This window comes from Strix uralensis, chromosome 2 (assembly GCF_047716275.1).
Source record: "Strix uralensis isolate ZFMK-TIS-50842 chromosome 2, bStrUra1, whole genome shotgun sequence".
Lineage (NCBI taxonomy): Eukaryota > Metazoa > Chordata > Aves > Strigiformes > Strigidae > Strix > Strix uralensis.
In genome coordinates, this window is record NC_133973.1 from 137856499 (window position 1) to 137879889 (window position 23391).

At 62.3% G+C, this 23391-nt stretch overlaps 1 protein-coding gene across 1 annotated transcript in view; it reads right to left on the reverse strand.

Moving 5' to 3' along the window:
* The window catches only part of PDE2A (phosphodiesterase 2A), a 55269-nt gene extending 32359 nt beyond the window's left edge, over positions 1 to 22910 (reverse strand). The window contains 1 exon segment of the mRNA XM_074860607.1: positions 22736 to 22910. Within this exon segment, the coding sequence (XP_074716708.1) occupies positions 22736 to 22803 (68 nt within the window). The 5' untranslated portion in view covers positions 22804 to 22910.
* Between the last annotated feature and the right edge of the window lie 481 nt (positions 22911 to 23391).

A 23391-nucleotide genomic window follows, 5' to 3' on the forward strand; every position in this document is an offset into this window, starting at 1 on the left:
GCCTGGCCTAGGCCCTGCTGGCATCCCCCCTCCATCTCCCCTGGGTGAGGGGGGACGGTTTGGCCTGGGGGAGGAAGGCCTCCTGCTCTTCCTCCGAACCCCAGGAACCCCTCGGCTTGCCCAATCCACTAAACCGGAGCTAAACTGGCCTAAACCACCGGTAACCCTCACTTAAGCGCGGCTCGAGCTCTTCCCCTCTCCCAGGGGCAGCTACGACCTGTGATATCTCCAAAAATTTTCCAGCCATGCTGGCAGAGAGGCTGGAGGGGGACGGAAAATCTGTGGGGTGCAGGGTGCCCAGCCCCGGGCTCCATCCCTGCCTGCCCCAGGCCGGCAGCTGCCTGCACCAGGCGCTGCCCTCAGCCTGCCGGGGAGGTTTGTCCCTGCTCGTGGGGGCCCCAGCAGCCCCCAAATTAGTCGTTGAATTCTTTCTTCCCCTGCGCCGCCCCGCTGCAGCTGCTGCAAACATGAAAACACCCCACTGATGTGTGTGTCCCCCCCTCCCCACTCCAGGGTGTCCCCAGGACCGTTGCTCCCCCCAAAAAAACCACCCCGAAGAGCCTCCTATGCCCTAACGCCGCGTGTGCAAGCACGTATCAGACATCAGAGAAGACACACACACACACAAAAACACATAACCCCAAGGCAGGAAACCCCTGGTTTTCCCTCCCGGGAGCCAAAGGGTCCTGCTGCTCCCCCAGGGTGATGTGGGGGTGCTCTGGTGGCTCGTAGGGGCTCAACCCCTCTCATATGGTCCCCCCACAAGGTGGGGGGGAGCACCGAACCCCCAAAAGCCCCGACTGGAGGCAGAAAACACCGCCAAAGTGTGGAGGGATGGAGGGAGAAGTTCCTCGGTGTCCTCATCCCCATCGGCATCCTGTGGGGACGTGGGGTGACAGGGTAACGCCCCGGGGGGGCCGGCGGCACCTGCCTGGCACCATCCTGGCACCCAAGGGTGACACGGCCACGGGTGTGGGGGGCATCTCACTGCAGGCGATGGCACGAGGCCACGCACCCCCCCACACCCGGGTCCCCGCTGAGGAAAATCCCTTTGGAAAAGCTGCTCCCCCCACTCCTGCCTCAGTTTCCCCCCAGTTTCCCCCCAGTTTCCCAAGTGGGAATCGGCCGGATTGGGGCGCTGGTGGGATTTGTTTCTATGGCAACGGGGATAAATGTCACCGAGATGGGAGCAAACAGCCTCAGAGCCGCGGCTGCCAACCACCCCTGGCATCGGGGTGGGGAGGGGGTCGGGGTATCGCACCCCAGTGTGGGGTAGGGGTCCCCAATGTGGGTGGGGATTGGGGTGGGGGTCCCAGTGTGGGACAGGGGTCAGGGAGTTGCTCCCCAGTGGAAGAAGGGGGGTCCCAATGTGGGGTGGGGGTCCTGGTGTGGGATGGGGGTCAGGGAATCGCCCCCTGGGGTGGGGGTCCCTGATGTGAGGTGGGAGTCGGGGTGGGTGTCCCAGTGTGGGGCAGGGGTCAAGGTGGGGGTCCCAGTGTGGGGCAGAGGTCAGGGAGTCACTTCCCAGTGTCGGTGGGGGTCCCCAATGTGGGGTGGGTGTCTCGGTGTGGGTGGGACAGGGTGGGGGTCCTCGATGTGGGGCAGAGGTCGGGGTGGGGGTCCCGCTGGGGGGGGTGTATCACTCCCCAGTGTGTGTGTCAGGGGGTGCTGGGAAGGAAGCGGCTCCCAGGGATCGGGGGGGGTCGAGGGGCTGAGGGGGGGGGGGTGCAGCACCCTATTGTGCCCACAGGCTTGGGTGGGGAGTAAGGACCCCGCTGGGGGGGGCTGCTCGTGGTGAGTCACCCTCCAGCTGGGCTATAATTAGCCACAGCAGCGAGGGGGGGCGTGGGGAGCTTCGTCAGCCGCTGCCCTTAATGAGGCCGCAGCAGCGGGGGCAGCAGCGGGGCCGCAGGTGGGGGGGGAGGGGGGGGCTGAGGGGTGCTCCAGCCCTGCACCCCGAGGGGGGCAGGGTGTCACCACGCCTGTCACCCTGACCTGGCCACCACGGGACCGCCCCCAGAGCCACAGGATCAAGCTTGGGGGTCCCCAGTTCTTGGGGAACATCCCGCCGCGGGGACTGGGGCATCACCTCGGCCCGTCAGCCAGCCCGCACGGATCCTGCCAGCTCGGGTGCAGGTCCTGTGCTCCATGGGGCTAGCAGATTCCCCATGGGGCTAGCAGATTCCCCCATGAGGCTGGCAGATTCCCCATGGGGCTCACAGATTCCCTGTGGAGCTGGCAGATTCCCCACGGAGCTAAAAGATTCCCCCGTGGGGGTCACAAATTTTCCCATGGGAATAGCAGATTTCCCTGTGGGGCTAGCAGATTCCCCCATGGGGCTTGCAGATTTCCCTGTGGGACTGTCAGATTTCCCTGTGGGGCTAGCAGATACCCTGTGGGGCTGGGAAATTCCCTGTGGGCCTAACAGATTTTGCTGTGGGACTAGCAGATTCGCCATGGGGCTAAACGATTCCCCAAATGGGGCTCGCAGATTTCCCGATGGGGCTGGCAGATTTCCCTGTGGGGCTAGCAGATTCCCTGTGGGGCTAGTAGATTCCCCGTGGGCCAAACAGATTTCGCTGTGGGACTAGCAGATTCTCCATGGGGCTAAAAGATCTCCTTGTGGGGCTCGCAGATTTCCCATGGGGCTGGCAGATTTCCCTGTGGGGCTCACAGATTCCCTATGGGCCTCGCAGATTTCCTATGGGGCTAGCAGATTCCCCATGGGGCTCGCAGATTCCCCGTGGTGCTGGGGACAGGGGAGTGGGACGCGGAGGGGCAGGTAAATGGGGGGCTGCACCGCGGTTGGGGCAGGAGTGGGATCCCGCAGCCCCCTGGGGTCACAGCCACTGGGGGGGGGGACATGCAGCACCGGCCCCCCCGACCCAGGGCTGGGAGCTGCTGGGGGATAAATCCAGCCACCCCACCCCCCCAGGGGCTCGGGGTGCTCATCCCACCCCTCTGGGCCGCAGGGCAGCACCCAGCACCCAGTGGGTGTTCAATGGCACAGGAGAGAGCAAAGTTCACGCAGGCGGGTAAATATTAACTCTTATTTCACACAAAACCCCCCTTTTGGGGTTTACACCCCCAGATTCAGCTTTTCCTCGGAGGCGCCGGCAGCAAATGGCACCAAAGCCCCAAAACTGAGGGATTTGGGGGCAATTAAGAAGCCAGGTTGAGCCTTCAAAGCCCGGGGAGCCCCAAAAGACCAGCAGCATGTTTGTCCCCAAACCCAGGTGGGAGGCAGGAGGGGGGAGGGTGGCAGCATCCTGCCCCCGTAGCAGCAAAAATGCCCCGTTGGGGCTGAAAATGTCTCGTTGGTGCTGAAAATACCTCGCAGGTGTGAAAAATACCCCGTTAGCACTGAAAATACCTCACCAGTGCTGAAAATGCCCCGTTGGGGCTGAAAATGCCTCATTGGGGCTGAAAATGCCTCATTGGGGCTGAAAACACCTCACTGGCACTGAAAATGCCCCGTTGGTGCCGAAAATGCTCCGTTGGGGCTGAAAATACCTCACTGCAGCTGAAAACGCCCCGTTGGCGCTGAAAATGCCCCACTGGCGCTGAAAATGCCTGACTGGGCCTGAAAATGTCTGATTGGGGTTGAAAATGCCCTGTTGGAGCTGAAAATGCCTGATTGGGGATGAAAATGCCTCACTGGGGATGAAAATGCCCCGTTGGAGCTGAAAATGCCCCATTGGTGCCAAAAATGCCTCACTGGGGCTGAAAATGCTCCGTTGGTGCCAAAAATGCTCTGCTGGGGCTGAAAATACCTCACTGGGGCTGAGAATGCCCTGTTCTCAGTGAAAATGCCCTGTTGGAGACAAAAATGCCCTGTTGGGCTTGAAAATGCCCCATTGGCGCCAAAAATACCTCACTGGCACTGAAAATGCCCTGTCGGCACTACAAATGCTCTGTCGGGGCTGAAAATGCCTCATTGGGGCTGAAAATGCCTGATTGGGGCTGAAAATGACTCATTGGGGCTGAAAATGCCTCATTGGGGCTGAAAATGTCCCGTTGGAGCCAAAAATGCCTCATTGGGGCTGAAAATATGTCATTGGGGCTGAAAATGTTTCATTGGGGATGCAAATGCCCCGTTGGTGCCGAAAATGCCCCATTGGCGCTGAAAATGCCCGATTGGGGCTGAAAATGCTCCGTTGAGGCTGAAAATGCCCCGTTGGCGCTGAAAATCCCTCACTGGCACTAAAACTGCCCTGTTGGCGCTGAAAATGCTCTGTTGAGGCTGAAAATGCCTCATTGCCCGCCCCCCCCCATCCCGTGGGTGCGTGGCAAGTGGGAAACTGAGGCGGCGGGGGCCTGGACGGCGCGGCCTGGCCTCAGCCGGCTCGAGCGCAGCGCCGGGCCCGCGGCATAGCTCCGGCTAACTCGAGGTGTTATTTCCCCGCAGACACTAAGCTGGGGGACTCTGCCAGCTCTAAATCCAGGCGGAAATAAGTCCGTCTGTTCTCCCGCTCGGCTGCTAAACCCGCCCTGGCCCGGGGTTGGCCACCACGCTAGGCCTCACCGCTCGCCTGGCGCTGATCCACGTCTCCTTTGCAGCCTGCGGAGGAAGGCGGCGGCGGGTTCTTCGCCAATAAATCCCACCCGACGCCGCGGCCGTGGCTAGCGGTGGCCAAAATGAGGCCACAAGGCCGAGGGGGCGCAAGGCGCCATGGGCCTGGGCGCGCAGTCGAACTGCCTGAGCGCGGCACGTTTAGGCCGGTGGCTCCTTCCCCTCCCGCCCAAGCCGCCATCTTGGCTGGCGGGCAGGAGCAGGCAGGGCCCTGCCCGGGGAGAGGTGAGGAAGACCTGCGGCGGGGCTGGGAGGAAGAGCGGGGCGGGAGAACATGGCGGCTGGGGGGAGTGGGGGAGCTGGGGGGGGGCAGGGCCCTGGCTGCTGCGGTGGGTGCCCACGGCTGGGACATGTGTGTGTGTGTGTGTGTGTGTGCACACAAGTGTGCGTGCGTGGGTACACACGGGTTTACATGTTACCTGTGGGCATGTGGGTGTGCAAGGGGGTGTGTGTGCAAGGGGTGTGTGTGTGCAAGGGGTGTATGCAAGGAGGGTCCGTGTGCAAGGGGGGTGTGTGCAAGGGGGTGTGTGTGCAAGGGGGTGTGTGCAAGGGGGTGTGTGCAAGGGGGTGTGTGCAAGGGTGTGTGTGTGTGCAAGGAGGTGTGTGTGCAAGGGGGTGTGTGTGTGCAAGGGGGTGTGTGTGCAAGGGGGTGCATGCAAGGGGGGGTGCGTGCAAGGGGGGTGTGTGCAGGGGGGTGTGTGGAAGAGGGGGTCCGTGCAAGGAGGTGTGTGTGTGAGGGGGTGTGTGCAAGGAGGTGTGTGCAAGGGCGTGTGTGTGTGCAAGGGGGTGTGTGTGTGCAAGGGGGTGTGCAAGGGGATGTGTGTGCAAGGGGATGTGTGCAAGGGAGTGTGTGCGAGGGGGTGTGTGCAAGGGGGGTGTGCACAGGGGGACACATGCAGGGCGTGCTTGTGTGCGCACACACACGGGGGTGCAAGGCCGGGGGGTGCCCGCACAAGCGACATGCACGTGGGGGTGTGTTCGTGCCAGCGTGTGGTGTGTGCATGGACGGGGGGGTGCGCTGGTGCCTGCGTGGGGGCTGCACGCGTGGGGGGGGTGTATCCGTGTGCGTCGGCTGCTTGTGCGTGGGGTGCGCGTGCAAGGGCGAGTGTGAGCACCCCCGCACCCCCCACAGCCCCAGGGCCGCCCCACGGGGGGGTCCCCCAGCCTGGCAGCCCCCCACTTCCCCGCTGCGGTGCCCCGGGGCCGCCATGGAGGGGCAGCAGCCGAGGGGGCAGCACCCCAGGATCTGCCCCCCCCTTGCAGCCCACATTTGTCCCCTGTGCACCCCACGCACCCCAACATTTTACACTGTGCACCCCAGCATTTACACCCCACGCAGCCCAGCGTTTGCACCCTGTGCACCCCAAAGTTTTCACCGTGTGCACCCCAGCATTGCACCCCAACATTTTCACCCTCTGCACCCCAGTGGTTGCACCCCACACCCCCCAATTTTTGCACCCCACACACACCAACATTCTCACCCTGGGCACCCCCCTATTTACACCCCACGCACCCCAACATTTTCACGCTGTGCACCCCAGTGTTTCCACCCCACACCCCCCAATTTTTGCACCGCACAGAGCTCGGTGTTTGCACCCCACACACCCCAACATTCTCACCCCGGGCACCCCAGTATTTACACCCCACGTACCCCAACGTTTTCACCCTGTGCACCCCGTGGCAGCTCAGCCCCACCCGGACCCCCCCTTTTTGCCTGTCCCCGCCCAAGGGCTGTGTCCTGCGTGGGGACACCCCTGTCCCTCTCCACCATCACCCCCAGCAACACCAAGGGGTCACCGACTCACCCCGTGTCCCCCCCAAACCAGCATCGGGGACCCTCCTGCCACCGCCGACACCCCACGAGCCACAACCTGGGTGCGGGCAAGGAAGATTTTGCTCAAAATCGCTGGATTTTGTGCTGGATAACGAACAGGCCCAGTGATGAATAAGAGATGGAGCCCTCGGAGGGTCTCTATGGCGACAGCTCGGAGCACCGCGGGTGCCAGGGGGCCACCAGCATCCCCCCACATCCCATGGCTGGGCAACCGGGGCTAATTAGCAGGGACGAGTGTGATGGCAGAGCCCCCTCTGCTCCCCGGCAGCCGAATTCCCGGCCAAGGCGGTGGCTGGGCCCCCCCCAGGGCCACCTGGTAGGGGATTAAATGGCTGGTTGCTCCTTTTTCAGCCCTTTTTCCCCCGGCAGCAGCTTCCTCCCGCTCCTCCAGCGCTTTCCCAGCTGGGCCAGTCCCCTGGGCATGAGCAAGCCCGGCCATGGTGGCCACAGACGCGTCCAGCTTGGCTTCTGCACCCGGGGGGGGCTCAGCCCCGCTGTGACACACGGGCTGTGCCCCGAGAGCATCCTGCAGGCGTGGGGACAGGGCACACGCTGCCCAGAGGGGTGAGGGGCTGGTGACATCCACGGGGACAGCGCGCAGAGGGGGGACAGCGTATGTCTGGGTGGGACAGGGTGTGTCTGGGGGGGACAGGGTGTGTCCAGGGGGACAGTCGGCATCTGGGGGGACATTGTATATCCCGGGGACAGTGTGTGTCTGGGGGACAGGGTGTGTCTGGGGGACAGGGTGTATTGGGGGGACAGGGTGTGTCCAGGGGGACAGTGTGTGTCTGGGGGACAGGGTGTGTCCAGGGGGACAGGGTGTGTCTTGGGGGGACAGTCTGCATCTGTTAGGACACCACACAGCGTGTGTCTTCAGGGACAGCCCGTGTTCCTGAGGGACAGTAGGTGCCCAGAGGGACAGCGTGTGTGTGTGTGTTGAGGGACAGCACATGTCCTGAGGGACAGTAGTTGCCTGAAGGGACAACATGTGTCTGTGTCTGCAGGGACAAGGCGTGTCCAGAGTGACAGCGTGTGTCTGGAGGGACAACAGGCATTTTGGGGACAGCACGTGCCGGGAGAGGAGCGTGAATCAGGAGGGACAGCATGCCGTGGGGGGACAGCATGCATTCAGGGGACCACCACGCATTAAGGGGTCACCACCCATCAGGAGGGGACAACCAGTGCCCTGGATAGTGGGGTGCAGCGTCACCCCCCAGCCCCGCCAGCCCCCCGCTGTGAGTTATTCAAGCCACAAACAACAAGACGGGACTCCGGAGGGCAAAGCTTAGAGCCTGCCCCGCCTCCAGCCCCCCTGCACCTCGGTTTCCCCCAGAAAAAAAAGCCCTGACATCCCCCCCACCTTCCACCCTGAGCCCCTGGGGGTGCCCCACACCGCGGGTCCAACATTGGGGTGCAGACTGACCCAGCCCAGCCCCAGGAGCCCCATTTAGCAGCTTCATTTGGTTTTGCCTTGGGTTTGTTTGGTTTGTTGGTTGGGTTTTTTTTCCCCTTTTATCACTGTAATTTTCTCTTCTGATGCATTATAGGCGAAAAATAAATGAAGCATCGGAGCCAGGTGGGCAATGTTCCTCCAGAAGTACTTACGCAAATCGTTAGCGCGTTAATGATTGTGCCACGACGGCTATTCCAGGTGGCCAAGCGGCAATAAGGAAGACCCCAGACCGGCCCCAGGCATACGGAGGACGTGAATTTATTGCCGGATTAAATAAAATAATAGGTGATATCCGCTAGCGATGGGCTGTGTCGCTCCGTGCTGGCCCCGCTCCAGCTGCAGGACACAGGGACTTGTGCCACCGCTCCCAGCTGGCCCCTCCGCTCACCTTGGCCCCTTGTTTTTGGCTGGGTTGGCTGCTGGGTGACACGGGTTGGGGTGTCACCAGCAGCACCCCGGGCTGAGCTCAGGGAGGGGGAAACGGGGCTGGTTTCCGCCAGGGTTGGAGATTCCGGAGGAATGTGGTGCGCAGGGAATGGGGTGCCCGTCCCCACACCTGGATCCTGATCCCCTGGGATTTGCAAAAGCAAATTAAAATAATTTAATGATGTTGGGGACGCTCTGAGCCCTGACCTGGGGACACTCTGAGCCCTGATCCTGGAATGCTCCGAGCCCTGATCCTGTGATGCTGCAAGCCCCAGTCTCAGGGATGCTCTGAGCCCCGATCCTGGGATGCTCTGAGCCCTGATCCTGGGATACTGCGAGCCCCAATCTCAGGGATGCTCCAAGCCCTGATCCTGGCATGTTGTGAGCCCTGATCCCGGAATGCTCCAAGCCCTGATCCCGGGATGCTCTAAGCCCCAATCCCAGGGTGCTCCAAGCCCTGATCCCGGGATGCTCCGAGCCCTGATCCCAGGGTGCTCTAAGCCCCAGTCCCGGGATGCTCCAAGCCCTGATCCCAGGGTGCTCCAAGCCCTGACCTGGGGTCTCTCAACACCCCACTGAATCCATCCCAGCCTGGGTGCATGTGGCCAGCACCGCCCTCTGTCCCCATGCCCCCCCCAAACCTGCTCATCCCTCCCAGCACAGACAGGAGAGCAAACTCTGTGGATTTACAGACACCTTCTTCTAAAGGGCACCCGCATGGCCCCCGCTTCACCCCCCCATCCTGCTCCGGGGACACATCTTGGCCTGTTTCCCCAACAGGTTCCCTCGCTGGTAGGACCCGTCATACCCCTGGCAAGGGACAGTTTTGCCCCCAAAGACCCCCTCACACCCCTGGCGAGGGACAGTTTTGTCCCCAAGGACCCCCTCACACCCCTGGCGAGGGACAGTTTTGTCCCCAATGACAGGACATTTTCCCCCCTCTCAGGACAATTCTCTGTGGGCATCACTCAGCACCCCACGCCCAGGCGGCTGCTGCCACCCTCACGCCTGGCACCTGCCTGCTCCAATTCCCCCTCGTTATCTCTCTTCAGTTAATGAGTATTCACTCACCAATTTAACCTGGATTAAAACCCGGCTCGCTCGCTCGCTTGTTCTCCTCCAATTAATTTGTTCGTCGCTTCTATTTCCAAATTAATTCATCAGGCTCTTTGGCAGGGAGAAAACAGCAGCGCCCAGGGTCCGCACTGCTGGGGAAGGGATCGGGGTTAATTATCCCACGGGAATAACCGGGAGGGGAAGTGGAGTTGGGGGTCACCTCGGGATGGGGGACCCGGATCCGGGGTGAGCAGCACCCCCTGGCCCACCCATGAGCCCCACACTGAGGTTGGGGGGGGGGGGTCCCCACGGGGTGGGTGACCCACAGCTCCGCCGTGTCAGCCCCATCCCTTCCCCGTTCCCTCGGGAATAGCGCGGGGACAAAATCCAGGCGGAACAAAACGTGGCCTCTCCGGGGGGGTGTGTATGGGGGGGGGTCACCCCCTGCCCACGGTGGGGGGCCAGGCTGCACCCCGCAAGGGTTAACGCCGGGTACAGCACGGGGTGTTCGAGCTAAAAATACGCGGTGACTTTTTCTGTATTTGCTCTAATGAGTCATTCTCTTTAAGTAATTTATTGCTCGTTACATAATCACTTTCATTTTCAGCTCGAGAAAAATGGAAATTTTTTTTTTCCCTTTTCCTTTTTTTTTTTTTTTTTAATGAAAAGGGCATTTAGCAAACCCTGCAGGCGCGCGAGCATCGGCCATTTTCCCAACTCTTCCCGGTGGTTTTCCAGGATGCTGCTGCCGGTGGCTCCTTCTGCATCCCCTGGCAAAAGCCTTTCGGGAGCCCGGCGGGCACCGGGGTGACGCTAAAAGTGGGGGGTCTGGGTGTCTGGCAGGGGGACAGAGCACCCCGGGGCCGGCTCAGCGGCTCCAGCTGTGTCCCAGCAAACCCAGTGCCTCGTCTCAGCAATTCCAGTGCCGTTTCCCAGCAATTCCAGTGTCATGGCGCACCAAGCCCAGTGCCATGTCCCAGCAAGCCCAGTATGGTGCCCCAGCAAACCCAGTGCCATGTCCCAGCACTTCCAGTGCCGTGTCCCAGCAATTCCAGTGTCACGTCCCACCAAGCCCAGTGCCATGTCCCAGCAAACCCAGTGCCGTGTCCCTGCAATTCCAGTGCTGTTTCCCAGCAAACCCAGTGTCATGCCCCAGTAGGACCAGTATGGTGCCCCAGTAATTCCCATGCCACGTCCCAAAACAAACAAGTGTTACATCCCAGCAAGCCCAGTATGGTGCCCCAGGAAACCCAGTGCCGTGTCCCAGCAAACCCAGTGCTGTGTTCTAGAAATCCCAGTGCTGCATCCCAGCAAGCCCAGTACAGTGCCCCAGCAAACCCAGTGCCGTGTCCTAACAAGTCCAGTGCCACATCCCAGCAATCCCAGTATGGTCCCCCAGAAAACCCAGTGTCAGGTCCCACCAAACCGAGTGCTGTGCCCCAGAAATCCCAGTGTTGCGTCCAGCAAGCCCAGTACCAATCCCCAGCAAGTCCAGTGCCATGTACAAGAATGGGGGGGGGCCCAGCTCAGGCCCTGGCTGGGACTGGGGGGGGCTCTACCAGCTTGGGGGTGGGAACCCCACTCCGGTCCCCCTGCCAGCCCTCGCTGGTGGCAGCTGCCCGCTCCCCTGCCACCGCGGTGAGGGTGGGGGGAAAAGTCTCACGTTTGGAGCTGCAGACTAGGAATTAACTACGCCAAATGTTTTATTTGTGTAGAAATGCAATTATGCTAATTAAAGCATATCTGTAATTACAGCACTTAGTGGCCCGTAAGTGCACAAGTGACTTCGGTGACTTTGGAGGAGCTGGAGGAGCGGGAGGGTGGCTTGGCCCCGGCGCCAGCGAGGTCCTCGGCAGGACGAGGGCTGGTGTCCCCGTGGGGTGACAGTGGTGACCCCGAGCTGGGGCCTGGGGCGCAGCGGACGCTTGGAGTGTGCAGGGTTGGGAGGGGGGGCACAGGGGGGAGCAGGACAGATCGGTACCCACAGCCACATCTCAGCCATGTCACCATCCTGCTGCCTCCAGCGCCCAAGGGACGAGGGAGCAGGAGGAAAAGTGGGTCCCTGGGGGCACAGGGCAGGGGTGGGCATCACCCTGGTTGCACGGGGGGGCACAGCCCAGGGTGGGGACTGGTGCCTGGGGATGAAGGGGGAGGCTGGTGTGAGCGAGGCGGAGTGAGGAGCAGGCTCTGAGGCTGGAGAGTGTGTCTGGAAGGAGGGAATAATCCAGAAGCAGAGGAAGATGAGAGCTGAAGCACTGGGCAGACGGACCCGCGGGCCGGCTGGGGTCAGGGAACTCAGTCTCCAGGCAAAGGCAAGGAGGGGGAGATCGCGTCTGTCCCCCCCTCAATAAAGGCCTCGCTGTGGGCAGCGTGTGATGGAGGGGACAAGGCCCACAGCGAGGGGACAGGATGGGGCAGCGGGGACATGCTAAGGGGGCAGCCCGGAGCAGCAAACTGGGGGTGTTTTGGGCTGGCGGAGCAGCAGGTATCGATGGGGAGCTCTGGGGTCCCCGCCCAGGACACCTCCCCTCCATCCTTCAGTGGCGATGAGCAGCCGGAGGCAGCCAACCTCCCACGCTGGCACCTGCCGACTCGGATTTCATCTTCCCCAGCCTCCAGCAGCGACAGAAAATTGCCTGTTTACCGCAACCGCCGAGGCCGAAGCCGAAGAATTGCACCGCGCGCATCCGAGGGACGGATCACGGCGCGGGCAGGGGGTGCCCCGTGGTTAAGCATCGCCCCGGCATCGGCGGGCGGGGATGGTTGCTGAGCTCCCCTTGTTTAATTCGGAGCCGTCATTAGCTCCGGGTAATTACAGACCTGCATATTAATGGGCAGGTGCTGCAGGATGCCGGGCGGTGACACGCCAGCTGGCAGGAGGGAGGGAAGGGGAACGGTGTCACCGAAGCTTTGCCGGGTGCGATTTATTTGCTGAACAAACGCATCGAGCCCCGAGCGCCTTCGATACCTCTGCGGCAGGGCCGAGCTCTTGTTTGCGCTTCCCCGGGTGCTGCCAGGCCCTTAAGCGGGCCCATGCAGGCAGCTGCCTTCGCTGCCAGGCTGGAAGAGCAGCAACCCCGGGGGGGCTTTGGGGAGCCACAGGAATGTAGCCTGGCCCCATCTGATGGGGCTGGGGACCCTGGCAGCCCTGCAAATCCCCAGCCCCATGGGTGCCCTGCAACCCTGCAAATCCCCATCGCGCTGCAGCCCCGAAAATCCCCGTCCCTGTTGCACAACAGCCCTGCAACCCTGCAAATCCCCATCCCACTGCATGGCAGCCCTGCAAATCTCCATCCCCACTGCATGGCAGCCCTGCAGCCCTGCAAATCCCTGTCCCCGTTGCATGGGAGCCCTGCAACCCCACAAATCCCCCTTGCACGACAGCCCTGCAAACCCCCCTCCCCGCTGCACGGCCCCCCAAGACACCAGGACGCAGCTGGCTGGGAGCAGGAGGGTTCCCCCAAGCCCCCTGGCAAGTTGTCCCCAAGGGGGGGGACATCGGGAATGCCAGGTGACAGGAGCTTTGCGTGGCAGCACTGGCGCAGGGAGGAGAGGGAAGCAGGACTGCCACCATCTCAGGGACCTCCACGCGAGGCCACCGGCACCCCGAGGGAGCCGAGCCCACGCCGCAGCCCCGGCACCAACCCAGGCGGGAGCCGCGTCGGGCGAGGGGGAGGAAACGCTCGGTTACCCCAAATCCCCAGGGAATTGTCCTCGGCTAAATGCAGCGGCGCAGACTCTGCCAACTCATCTTTCAATTAGTAGGTTTAGTTGATAACCAGAGGAAAAAAAAAAAGAAAAAGCAGCCGGAGGTGGTGTTTTAGCGTGTGTTCATTACCTTCCCAGCGCTGTTTGTTGGTTTTTCCCTTTCCTGGCTTTTTTTCCCTTTCCCCAAGCCCCCAACTCCCAACCAGCCTCCACTGCTTATCCCTACCCCACTGCTCAACCCCCTATTCGGGCTCCAGGGTCTCGTCCCCCCGCTGCCACCAACAAAATTCGATGGGAATAGAGCAAGACAGCCCCCTCCCCCTGCCCCATCCCTCCCTGGGACCCGCAGCCCCCCTCGAAGCTCCTCTCCTGGGCTGCGACACCCCGGATTTCTCACCGAAACCTCCATGTCTGAGCACGGTGCAAAACGAGCCCAATCTCCACGTTGAGGAAATAAATGAAGCACAGGCACCGTGTGAACACAAAATATTAATATCAGCGAGCGCAAGCCCGGGGCTCTGGACCACCGGAGGAGGGAAGGGAAAGGACACGGCTAAAAGATGCTCCTTTGAGGCTTGTTAGGGCAAGAGCTGCTTCATCTGACACCCGTTTGCTTAAAGCCCCCCGTTTCGCTGAGCTGAGCTTAGTTTCGAATTTGTAAAGCCCTGTTTTTTCCCAAAAGCTGGGGATGGGGGCTGGCAGAGGGATGCAGGGACACGCCAAGCCCCCCCAGGACCGGGGTGGGGGTACCACCGGCCACTGCGATGCCCCGCGGGCTGCCAGCACATCTTGGTCTTTAATCAAGGGAGCACAGAGATGCCACCTCCTTCGGGGACAGGCCCCAGTGCTGTCACAGCCCTGCTCACCCCCAGCCCCAGCTCTCTGGCAATGAACTTCAAACAGCGTGGCCAGATCCTGCCGCCAGTGTGACCAGCGCTGAGGCGGGTCAGGCTACTAATGCTGCATCAAACTTTCGATGAATTAATGGCTTTTCCACGAGGTCAACTGCTGGCCCCGGCTTCTCTGCCCGGCCGGGGAACCTGCGGGAGGGCTGGTAGCCCGGTGAGAGTCCCCAGCGCCGTCCCCTCCTCCCCTCGGTGGGGTCCCCATCCCAGTGTTCTGCTTCGCTGCGGTGCAGGAGCAGCGGTGCCGGGGCCTGACCGAGCTGCACGGGGACAGACAGAATGGGGAGGGATGAAATGGGGTCCCCAGCATCACACCTTGGTCCCACAGTCCTCTGGGGAGCACCGTGCCTCTCTGCTGTGCCAGCAGATTTGGGGGGGCGGGGGTCTCTCTGGGGGTCTCCACGTGCTCAGGGGGACCACGCTCCCCGGCATGCGCAGGCGATGCGCAGCCCTCCCTGACTCCACGTTTCTCGGGGAGCCGCGGGCTCGCCAGCCCACGGACCTGCTGTCCCATCTCCCTGCCAGCGCGGCGGAGGTGGGGGGTGTTTTGGGGGGGGGGGGGAGTCCCCCCATCAGCGCTGTGGGCCCCCGCCAAGCCCCCACCTCCGCAGACCCCCTCCGTCCTCACTGTCCGCCCACCCATGCACCCCAAGAGCCGGCTCCCACGCTATTCCTGGGGGGAGGAGACCCCCCCCCTTTCCAGCCCCACATTCCCCCCAGCTCCAGCTCCTTGAAGAGGGAGTGATGATCATGGCTGGACCCCAGAAGAGGGGGGGCCCCCCAAGGATGTGCCCCTGAGGCAGCTCCCAGGGTTTGGGAGGACATGTGCAGAGCCGCTGGCACCAGTGCCCCCTCCCCGGGGTACAGCTGGGCACCACTCGGGGTACCCCATTTTTCTGCTGGGGGGACAGGATGAAAACCGGGTGCCTGGCAGGGAGCTACGGCCATTCCTGGGGGTGTCATTTGCCTGGGGACAGCCAGTCCCAACAGCAGCCCCCCCCAGCCTCTCCTTGAGCCCCCCCCTGGGGTGCAGCAAGCTCGGCTCCCACTGTGAGCACCCCCTTTTCCCGCAGCACCCTCCGGACCAGCCGCCTCATCCCAGGTTTGGCCAAGGAAAAGCAGCACCCAAAGGGCACCCGGTGCTTATTTTGGGGGAACTCAACCCTCAGCAGCGGGGCTGGGGTTTCCTTTGGGGCACCCCCCCTTGTGAAACCTCCCATTATCGTGGATTCCTCGTGACGGGCGGCTGCGCTGAGAAATCTGGCTGCACCACCAGACCAAGCCTAAACCTGGGGGTACGCCCAAGCAGCAGCACCCCCACAATACCAGGCTCAGAAGAAACCCCAAAATTCACATATTTCGGCTCCCCGTTGGAGGAGCCCCAAACCTCCAATGGCGCCGAGCGCTGGAGGGAACCGGGGGACATAAAAAAACAAAAAAATTAATTCACAAATTAAATGAGCTGCGGCGCTGGTGGGGGGCCTGCCCCGACCCCCTCCTTCCCGAGGAACCCCCGGGGTGCCCAGCACCCAAAGGTGGCCGCCGGCCGCTGCCGGTGACACCAGCGTGGGCTGGAGCAACCAAAGGTTCCGCGAGTCAGTGGAGCATGTCCAGGGGCCCATCACCCCGGCGTCTGGCACTGTAAGGGCTCCCCCCAGTCACGCCCTGGGCTCGCCCGGCCTCCTCGTGTGCCCACACCCTTCGCTCAGGCTTTAGCAAAACCCTCGAGGTTTGGGGGTGTCGCCCGCCAGCGTTTGCTGACTCAGCGCTGGTCCCGCTCCCGGTGGGAGGTCCCGGCAGGTCCCGGCCCGGCTCCGGCTCAGCTGGGGATGCTCCCTCCACTTCCCTGGCCTGGGAAACCAACCGCAACCCTGGTCCTAGCCCTAGTCCTAACCCTAACCTCAGACCTAGCCCTAGCCCTAACACTCACCTTAGCCCTAACCCTAACTTTAGCGCTAAACCTAACCTTAGCCTGAATCCTAACCCTAACTCGAACCCTAACCACATCCCTCACCTGAACCTTAGCCATAGTTCTAACCCTAGCCCTAAAATCCTAACCTTAGTAGCCTTAACCCTAACCCTAAACCCAGCCCTAACTCTAGCCCTAACCTTAGCGCTAACCCTAACCCTCACCTTAGCCCTAGCCTTAACCCTAAACTTAACCTTGGCCCTAACCCCTAACCCAAAACCTAAACTTAACCCTAGCCCTAACCCTAACCTTAGCTCCAGCCCTGACCCTAACCTTAGCCCTAACCCTAACCCTAGCTCAGACCACAACCCTAACCTTAACCTTAGCCCTAACCCTAACCTTAGCCCTAGCCCTAGCCCTGACCATAACCTTAACCCTAGCCCCCAGCCCTGACTGTAACTCTAACCTTAACCTTAGCCCTAAGCCTAACCTTAGCCTTAGTCCTAGCCCTAGCCCAAGCCTTAGCGCTAGCCCTAACCTGAGCCTTAGTCTAGGCCTAGCCTGGCAGCAGCCAAGGGAGGCCAAGCTCTCCTGCCAGGCACCAGAACTGCAGCCCCACACCCCAGTTTCCCACCTGCCCAGAACCCCGAGGTGCTGCTGAAGGACTGGGGGTGGGTCCCCGTGTCCTGCGGCTCCCCTGGGGTGACCCCACTCAGGACTAAAGAGCCTCCCAACCCCCATGAGCCGCCAGCACCCGGCAGCATCCTGGTCTCATCTGACACCAAGCTCATTTTCCTCGCAGGCAGCGACCAGGCGGATTTTTCTCACCGATAACAAAATCACGAGGGGATGTGCCATCACCCTGCTTGAGCCCGATGATTAACGACTTTGCGGGTACCGACACCTCTCCCCATCGCCAGAGCCGCCTCACTCGGCCCCGATTTCTTATTTAAAAGGCTTCCACCTGCCTTTCCCACGCGGGAAGGATGCAGAGAATAAACCCCAACCCGCAAATGGAGCCGCATGGACATGGAGCAGAGGCCGATCAACCCCTCGGAGCAGGCTGGGTGCCACCCAGACCAGCGAGAGCTCGTATATCAGGCTCCAGCTTCCCATCTTCCCGGCAATTCCGGCAGCCCTGCCTGTACCTTGCCCCTGCAGGCAGGCGGGTGAGGGCTCTGTTGCAACGGGGGGGGGACGTTCGGGGTGCCTGTCAGCGGGGTGAGGTTTTGCACACCAGGCAGAAGGGACCAGCAGCATCTTCACCCCATAGCAACCAGACCCTAAACCAGAGGGGACAGGGATGGGGACGGGTCCCCTGCCAGACCCACCCACCTCAGGGACACATTTGCCCCCGACCGAGGGCAGTGGAGCTGCATTTGGCCGGCAACAGCTCAAGAAAATGGGGAGGGGAGGAAAAAAAAAGCCTTCCACCAGTCTTAGCCTTTCAAACGCTCATTATAAATAGCTCCTCGGTGTCTTCTGAGTCACCCAGCAGAAACGTGCAAGCTAATAACGAACTGGGAAGGGGCTGGGAAGTGATTACAAGCCCAGGGAGGTTTTCTGGCTCAGTCATCACTTCTGTGACGGGGCTGTGCCGGCAGCTGCCGTTTGCTTTTTCCCTTCTCGGGTGCAACGGGCCTCGGGCCTCCACCGCATCTGGCGAGCAGAGGGCTTTGGGGATGCCGAGGCAGGCTGCGAGGCTGTCCTCGCCGGCTGCAACACCCGGGCCGAGCCCTGAACCCCCCCTAGCCCCAGCCAAAAAATCAGGTTTTATTTTATATATATCATATTTTTAATGTGGAAAATGCACCCAACTGAAACCACCTCCTTTTTCTGTTTATTACAGAAAACACAAACTGACAAAGGCCCAGAAGGCTTGAACCCACCCAAAATGCTCCCTGCAAGCTCTCAGGTTGTCCTTTCCCCTCTGCCCCCCCACCGCTGGTGGTGCAGGCAGGGCTCTGCCAGGGCAGGCAGGGTGCAGGATTTGGGAATGGGAGCAGGACCAAGGGCTGCTGCTGCCAAATAACCACCCCTCCCCCCCGGGACATTTCGGAGTGAGTCCCCGCAGCTGCTGTGTTACTCCATCCGTTGAGGATGCTACGTGGGTGACAAATTTGGGGACACCTTCGCGCTGCCAGGCGATGCCACGGCATCGTGGACCACCATTGACTGGGAACCACTGCCCGAGGACCAACTGGAGATGCCCAATCCAGGCTCCAACCCCCCCAAACCAATAAATTTTGGGGTTGTCACCCACGGCTGCAAGGCAGGTGAGACTCCACATCCCTCTTCCACCACTCGGTCAGGGGGGCCGAGCTGCCCGGCTGCCCGTTGCCGGCGTTTTGCCGACTCTCTGCCGTGGGGATGGAGCCACAGCCGCAGACAAAGCATCTCCCAGCGCTCTCCACCCCCCACCTCGCTCCCCCCCCCTCCAGACAGGCCCATCCATTAACAGGGCCAGCTCAGCCCTTTGCAGGAGAAAGCTGGACAGGCAGAAAGTCGCAGGCAGCTCGAGGCCCTGCCTGCGCTTCTGGCTGCAGCCCAGCGCAGCTCTCGGCGAGCCACGTGGGAGCCGGGAAGGAGACAAAAGCCAAAGCAGGGACCGGGGTCGGAGGAGAGCGGGAATCTCTCCAGATTCCCAAAAGGAGCCGCTGCACCCCCCTCCCCTTCCGTTGCCCTGGGGAATCCTGCAGCACCCAGCGAGGAGCTGGTTGCCCGCCCTGGCTGGGTGCTGATCCTCCCGGAGTTGTCGGAGCAGCGCAGCTCCCGGGGGGATGCACGAGGGGCTCGGCTGGAGATAACGATGCCCTTGGACTTGGCCAGGGCGCACTCAGTGCAGCCCCTCGCCGGCCGTGCTGCCATCCTGGGCCGTGGCCAGCCCCGTGGTGTGCCAGCTTGCCCGGTGGAGCAGAGGCCGGCCTGATTGCCTGCATCTGCACTAGCAGCTGGCTGGCAGCCGGCAAAATTCCCCGACACTTTAAAACCATGGAGGATGCTCAAGGGGATGGAGGGGAAGCTCCTGGCTGGGGTCCCCCCCCTCACTCAGGGGACCTCCCCGGGCATGGTGCAGGGTGCCAGGAAGCTCGCAGCCAGGAGCTTCCCCTCCATCCTCTCTCCAAAAGCACCTCTGAGCTCCGGGGCTGGTGGTTGTGGGTGCTGGGTGATGCTGAAGTGCTCCAGACCCCTCCCAGCCGATGTGGTGGCACCAGGCTGCAGGAAAAGCAGAGGCATGACCGGCCTGAAGCTTTGCAAACACTCGGAGAATGTCACACGCAGCCGCTTGCAGATCCTGAGGACACCAGAAATGGGGGACCAGGCTGCCCTCACCCCACTGAACCCCTTGGCCCTGGGAAGCGGGTGCCTGGTGAGGAGCAGAGCCACTCTGGCTGCGCTGGAGTCGGTATTTTCCATGGTGTTTTAAACACGCAACCCCAGGACTGGCAATAACCACAAGGCTGAGGTTCAGGGCAGGCTCAGCAGCCGCCCTCGGCTTTGCAGGTGCTTGGAAAGCTCCAAAAAGCAGCTGAAACGTTTTTCCAGGCAGCTTGTGCCCTGCCACGTCCCAGCCCGGGTACCTGCAGAGTTAATGCCACCACAGCGAGGCACAGAATCACAGATCAGTTTGGGGTGGAAGGGACATTTAAAGGTTGTTTAAAGCCCATGGGTGGTCTCTGCCCTTCGGGCCGTGCTCTGGGGGGGGGAGCAGGAGTAACCGAGGATGTGCAAGGTGGGGAGGGATCGGGGTTTCCCTCTGATGTGCGCCCGGACCACACAGGCAGCGGCAGGGAGGGACAGCAGCAGCATCGCCAATGTCACCTCGTGCCATCAGCCCCCCCCAGCTGCTCCCACAGGCACCCCCGGGGTGGGAGGAAGCAGTTCCCAGGTGGGTGCATCAGGGAGGTAAAACACATCACCCCTGCATGAGCATTGATGGGGACACACCATTCGGGTCCTGGCTCTGACCTGGGGACACACTGTCCATGTCCTGGCATTGGCCTGGGACACACCGTCCATGTCCCAGCATTGACCCGGGACACGCTGTCCATGTCCTGGCCCTGACCTGGGACACATTGTCCATGTCCCAGCATTGACCTGGGACACATCGTCCATGTCCTGGCCCTGACCTGGGACACACCATCCATGTCCCGGCATTGACCTGGGACAGACTGTCCATGTGCTGGCATTGACCCGGGACACACTGTCCGGGTCCTGGCATTGACCTGGAATAACCGACACACACTAACACCCTCCTGCAAAGATGCACAAGACCCATCTTTGTCCCCTCACGGGACACTGGGCCCTTCCCTGTCCGCTCGGCCGGCCGTGCCCCGCGCAGGATGGAGCCCCTGGTCCCAGCTGCAGCTGTGGCCATGCTCCCTCCTCCACCACGTGCCTGGCACCGACCCTGTCACCGGACCAGTGCTGGTGACACTTGGCCAGTTCCCATGTCCCTGCGTCTGCTTCTGCCAGGCAGCTGCCAGAAGCGAAGCAGGCAGCGGGGAGAGCTGGATGAGGAGCTGGCAGCCCTGCCTGCTCCCTGAAGAAAGCCCTGACCTCTGCCCAGCCTCCGCTGAGCCGGGTCCTTCCCTGCAGGGATGCTCAGAGCATCATCTCCTCCTCCGTATTTTCCACCCGCAGAGCTCGGCTGCTTCTTCCCCAACCCCGGCTGCTGTCAGAGGCCATGAGAGCCGCAGCTCCGGGCACCCCGACACCCCACCTGCCGCTAACCGGGTCAGCAGCCGCCCGCCCGGGAACACGCTTCCCACCGCGGGGTGGAGGAAAAAAGGCAGCGAAAATGGGTTAAAACATGACCTGGATAAAGCAAAATGGCACTTGACGGGCTGCCAGCCGGCGCTCCCCTGCGATAAATCAGAGCTTATCAACCCTGCCCGTGGGAGACCTGACCCACTGACGGAGCTCAGCCCCACGCAGCATCCCTGGGTCTGCCAGCAGCACGCAAAGACAAGCCTTGTTCAAACAACGCGGGACAGAGAACGGGCAGCATCACCCCACAGCGCCGGCCGCACCGGGGACACCCGCCCCAGGTGAGCGGCACGAGCAAGGGCATCGCTGAAAGCTCTTGGGAAGCTTTTCCACCTCCAGATATCCGCTGGGGTGTATGGGAACAGGGAGAAACCTCTCGGAAGGCCAGGAGGATAGATCCTGGGTAAGGGGGAAGCATCTCGGCTCACCTCTCCTGCCCTGGGCGCAGCCAGCGTGGTTGCACTAAGTTTCTATAGCATCTACCTTTCTTAAAAGCCATTAACCAGCAGTTGCAAGTCAGCAGAGGCGTTCCAGCCGGAGGAAACATGGGAATAACGTGGCATTTCGAGACCTTTGTGTGTTTTGCTGAAAGAAAAGGCCACGGGCGTGTGTTCTGGTGGTAGCAGGAAAGGATCTCTGCAGGGAACAAAGCTCACACAGCCCCAGAGAACGAGCCAGGAGAGCTGCGAGGGGAAGGATGCTGCCCGCAGAGACCGGACCCAGCACCCACGGCAGCATCGGGGGATCGGCAGCTCTTGGTGCCTCTGGGAGGTGGGTCTGAGCCCCCCGCCGTGTGTAGGCAGGAGAGATGTCGGAGGCTATTTTCAATAGAGAGAGGCAAACTCCTCATCTGAAGGTCACCTCGTGAAGGTGTGAAAATCTGGCGCTGCCAGCGAGAAACCTGTGGGGCTGGGGCAGGAGCGGGCGGCAGCTTCCCTCGCACCGCGACGGTCCTGCTATCACCAAAAGCACCCGCTCTGGGAGACCCCAGGCTGCTCCCGGGCACGGCCCCGGGAGGTCCCAGCACAGGCTACCGAGCCAGGCAGTTTGGCCAGTGCTTGAGCACGTGGAGCTGGCACTGCCAGACAAAGGAATCACAGCCCTGAGCAGCCTTCCTCTTCACCCCCTTACCCCCGCATCCCTTCCTTGCCGGCTCAGCTCACCCCTCCGGCACTGTGGGGTATGATCCCAGCGAGGGCCGGGGTAGGGAGGGAAAGGATCGAGAGCCCCCCAAATCTCTAGAGCACCCACGTACTGCAAACCGCCTGTGCAGATCCTGCTGCCACCCGGCAGCTGTGGAGCCTCGTGAGTGTTACACGCACCCGTGCGCGCGCGCAGAGCTGGGGGGTCTCCGCCATCCCCAGCCCGTGGGCGATGGGGATTCAGGCGCCGCATGTTCCCCGTTCGCCAGCTCAGCCCCCCCCTCTTCCCACGTGGGCTCTCTGGAGCATCACCCTTCACCGCTTCCAGGGAGCACCGTCATCCCTCAGCAAGGTCACCCCCCTCCTCCAGCTCACACGCAAAGCCCCTCGTCCCTGCGCTGACAAATAAACCCCCAGTGACCCCCCAGAGCCCCCTCCCCACCTTGCTCCATTCAAACAGGTGCAGTGACACCAGGACCCCCAGACCTGTTGCGTGGGGGGGGTGGGGGGTTGGGGGGGGTGGCTTTTCTTGCTCTGTGTGCGGCCACTGAAACCACGAGTCAGAGGCCTGACCTGCATTTCACAAAGTCACCCAGGTGTCCCCCCCGCCCCCAGCCCACCACCGAGCCTTCAGCCCCCGCAGGGAACCGCCACGGGGTGAGGGTGGCGAGGGAAAGGGCGGGGGACACGCTGTTCACACGAGCCCTATGGCCCTTCAGAGATGCCCTGGGCTAATTAGGTGGCTAGTGAGAAACGGGAGGGGGGGGGGGTGTCGCAGCTGTGTGTCATTCCCCTGCCGCCCCCTCCCCACCCAGCTGTCAGGCAGGAGGAACTTTTTCCTGCCGACCCTCTCCCCGATGTCTCCCTCCCTCCTTCACCCAGCATCACCCGCCGTCTCGGCGGGGTGTCCCCCCCCCCGTCCCCCCCTTAATCCCCGGTGCCGGCGGGAGGGGACTCACAGCTCAGACGCGGCCGCCTGGTAGGGCTGGCTCCGGCAGAGGATGGAGTGGCCACAGCCCTGGCCCATGGCTCCGCATCCTTCGGTAGCCCTCGCCCAGGGTTGCCGGGGGGGGTGGCGGTTGGGGGGGGTGCTGGGGGCAGCAAGAAGACGCCGCCGCTCCCGGGTGCTGGCTGCGAGCTCGGCTCGGGTGGCTCCAACCCGCTGCTGTCACCGATGCTGCGCGGGAGGGGAGGGGAGGGCGGAATAGTGGGGGGGGGCAGGGGGGGGCGGGGGGGCGTCGCTGATTGACGCTGCGGCTCCCGCGGGGCTGGGCGGGGGCCGGGGAGCGGCCGCGGGGCTCGAACCTGCGGCCCGCAGTCTCCTGGTGACGGGGCGGGGAGGGGGGGCACGGCGGGTTCCGCACCCCTGCGCCCCCCCCACCCTGCAGGGACCCCAACACCCTTCTGCAGGACTGGGTACGCAGGCGGGTCCTTGTCCCAGTTGTACTGGGAGGCACTGGTTCTGCAGGCGTGTCCCCGCCTCGGATGTGCTGGGATGCACTGGACCTGCAGGCAGGTCCCTGCCCGGGGTGTATTGGGATGCACTGGTCCCGCCAGAGAATCCTTGACTCAGGGGTACTGGGCATCACTGGTCCCACAGGCAGGTCCCTGCACT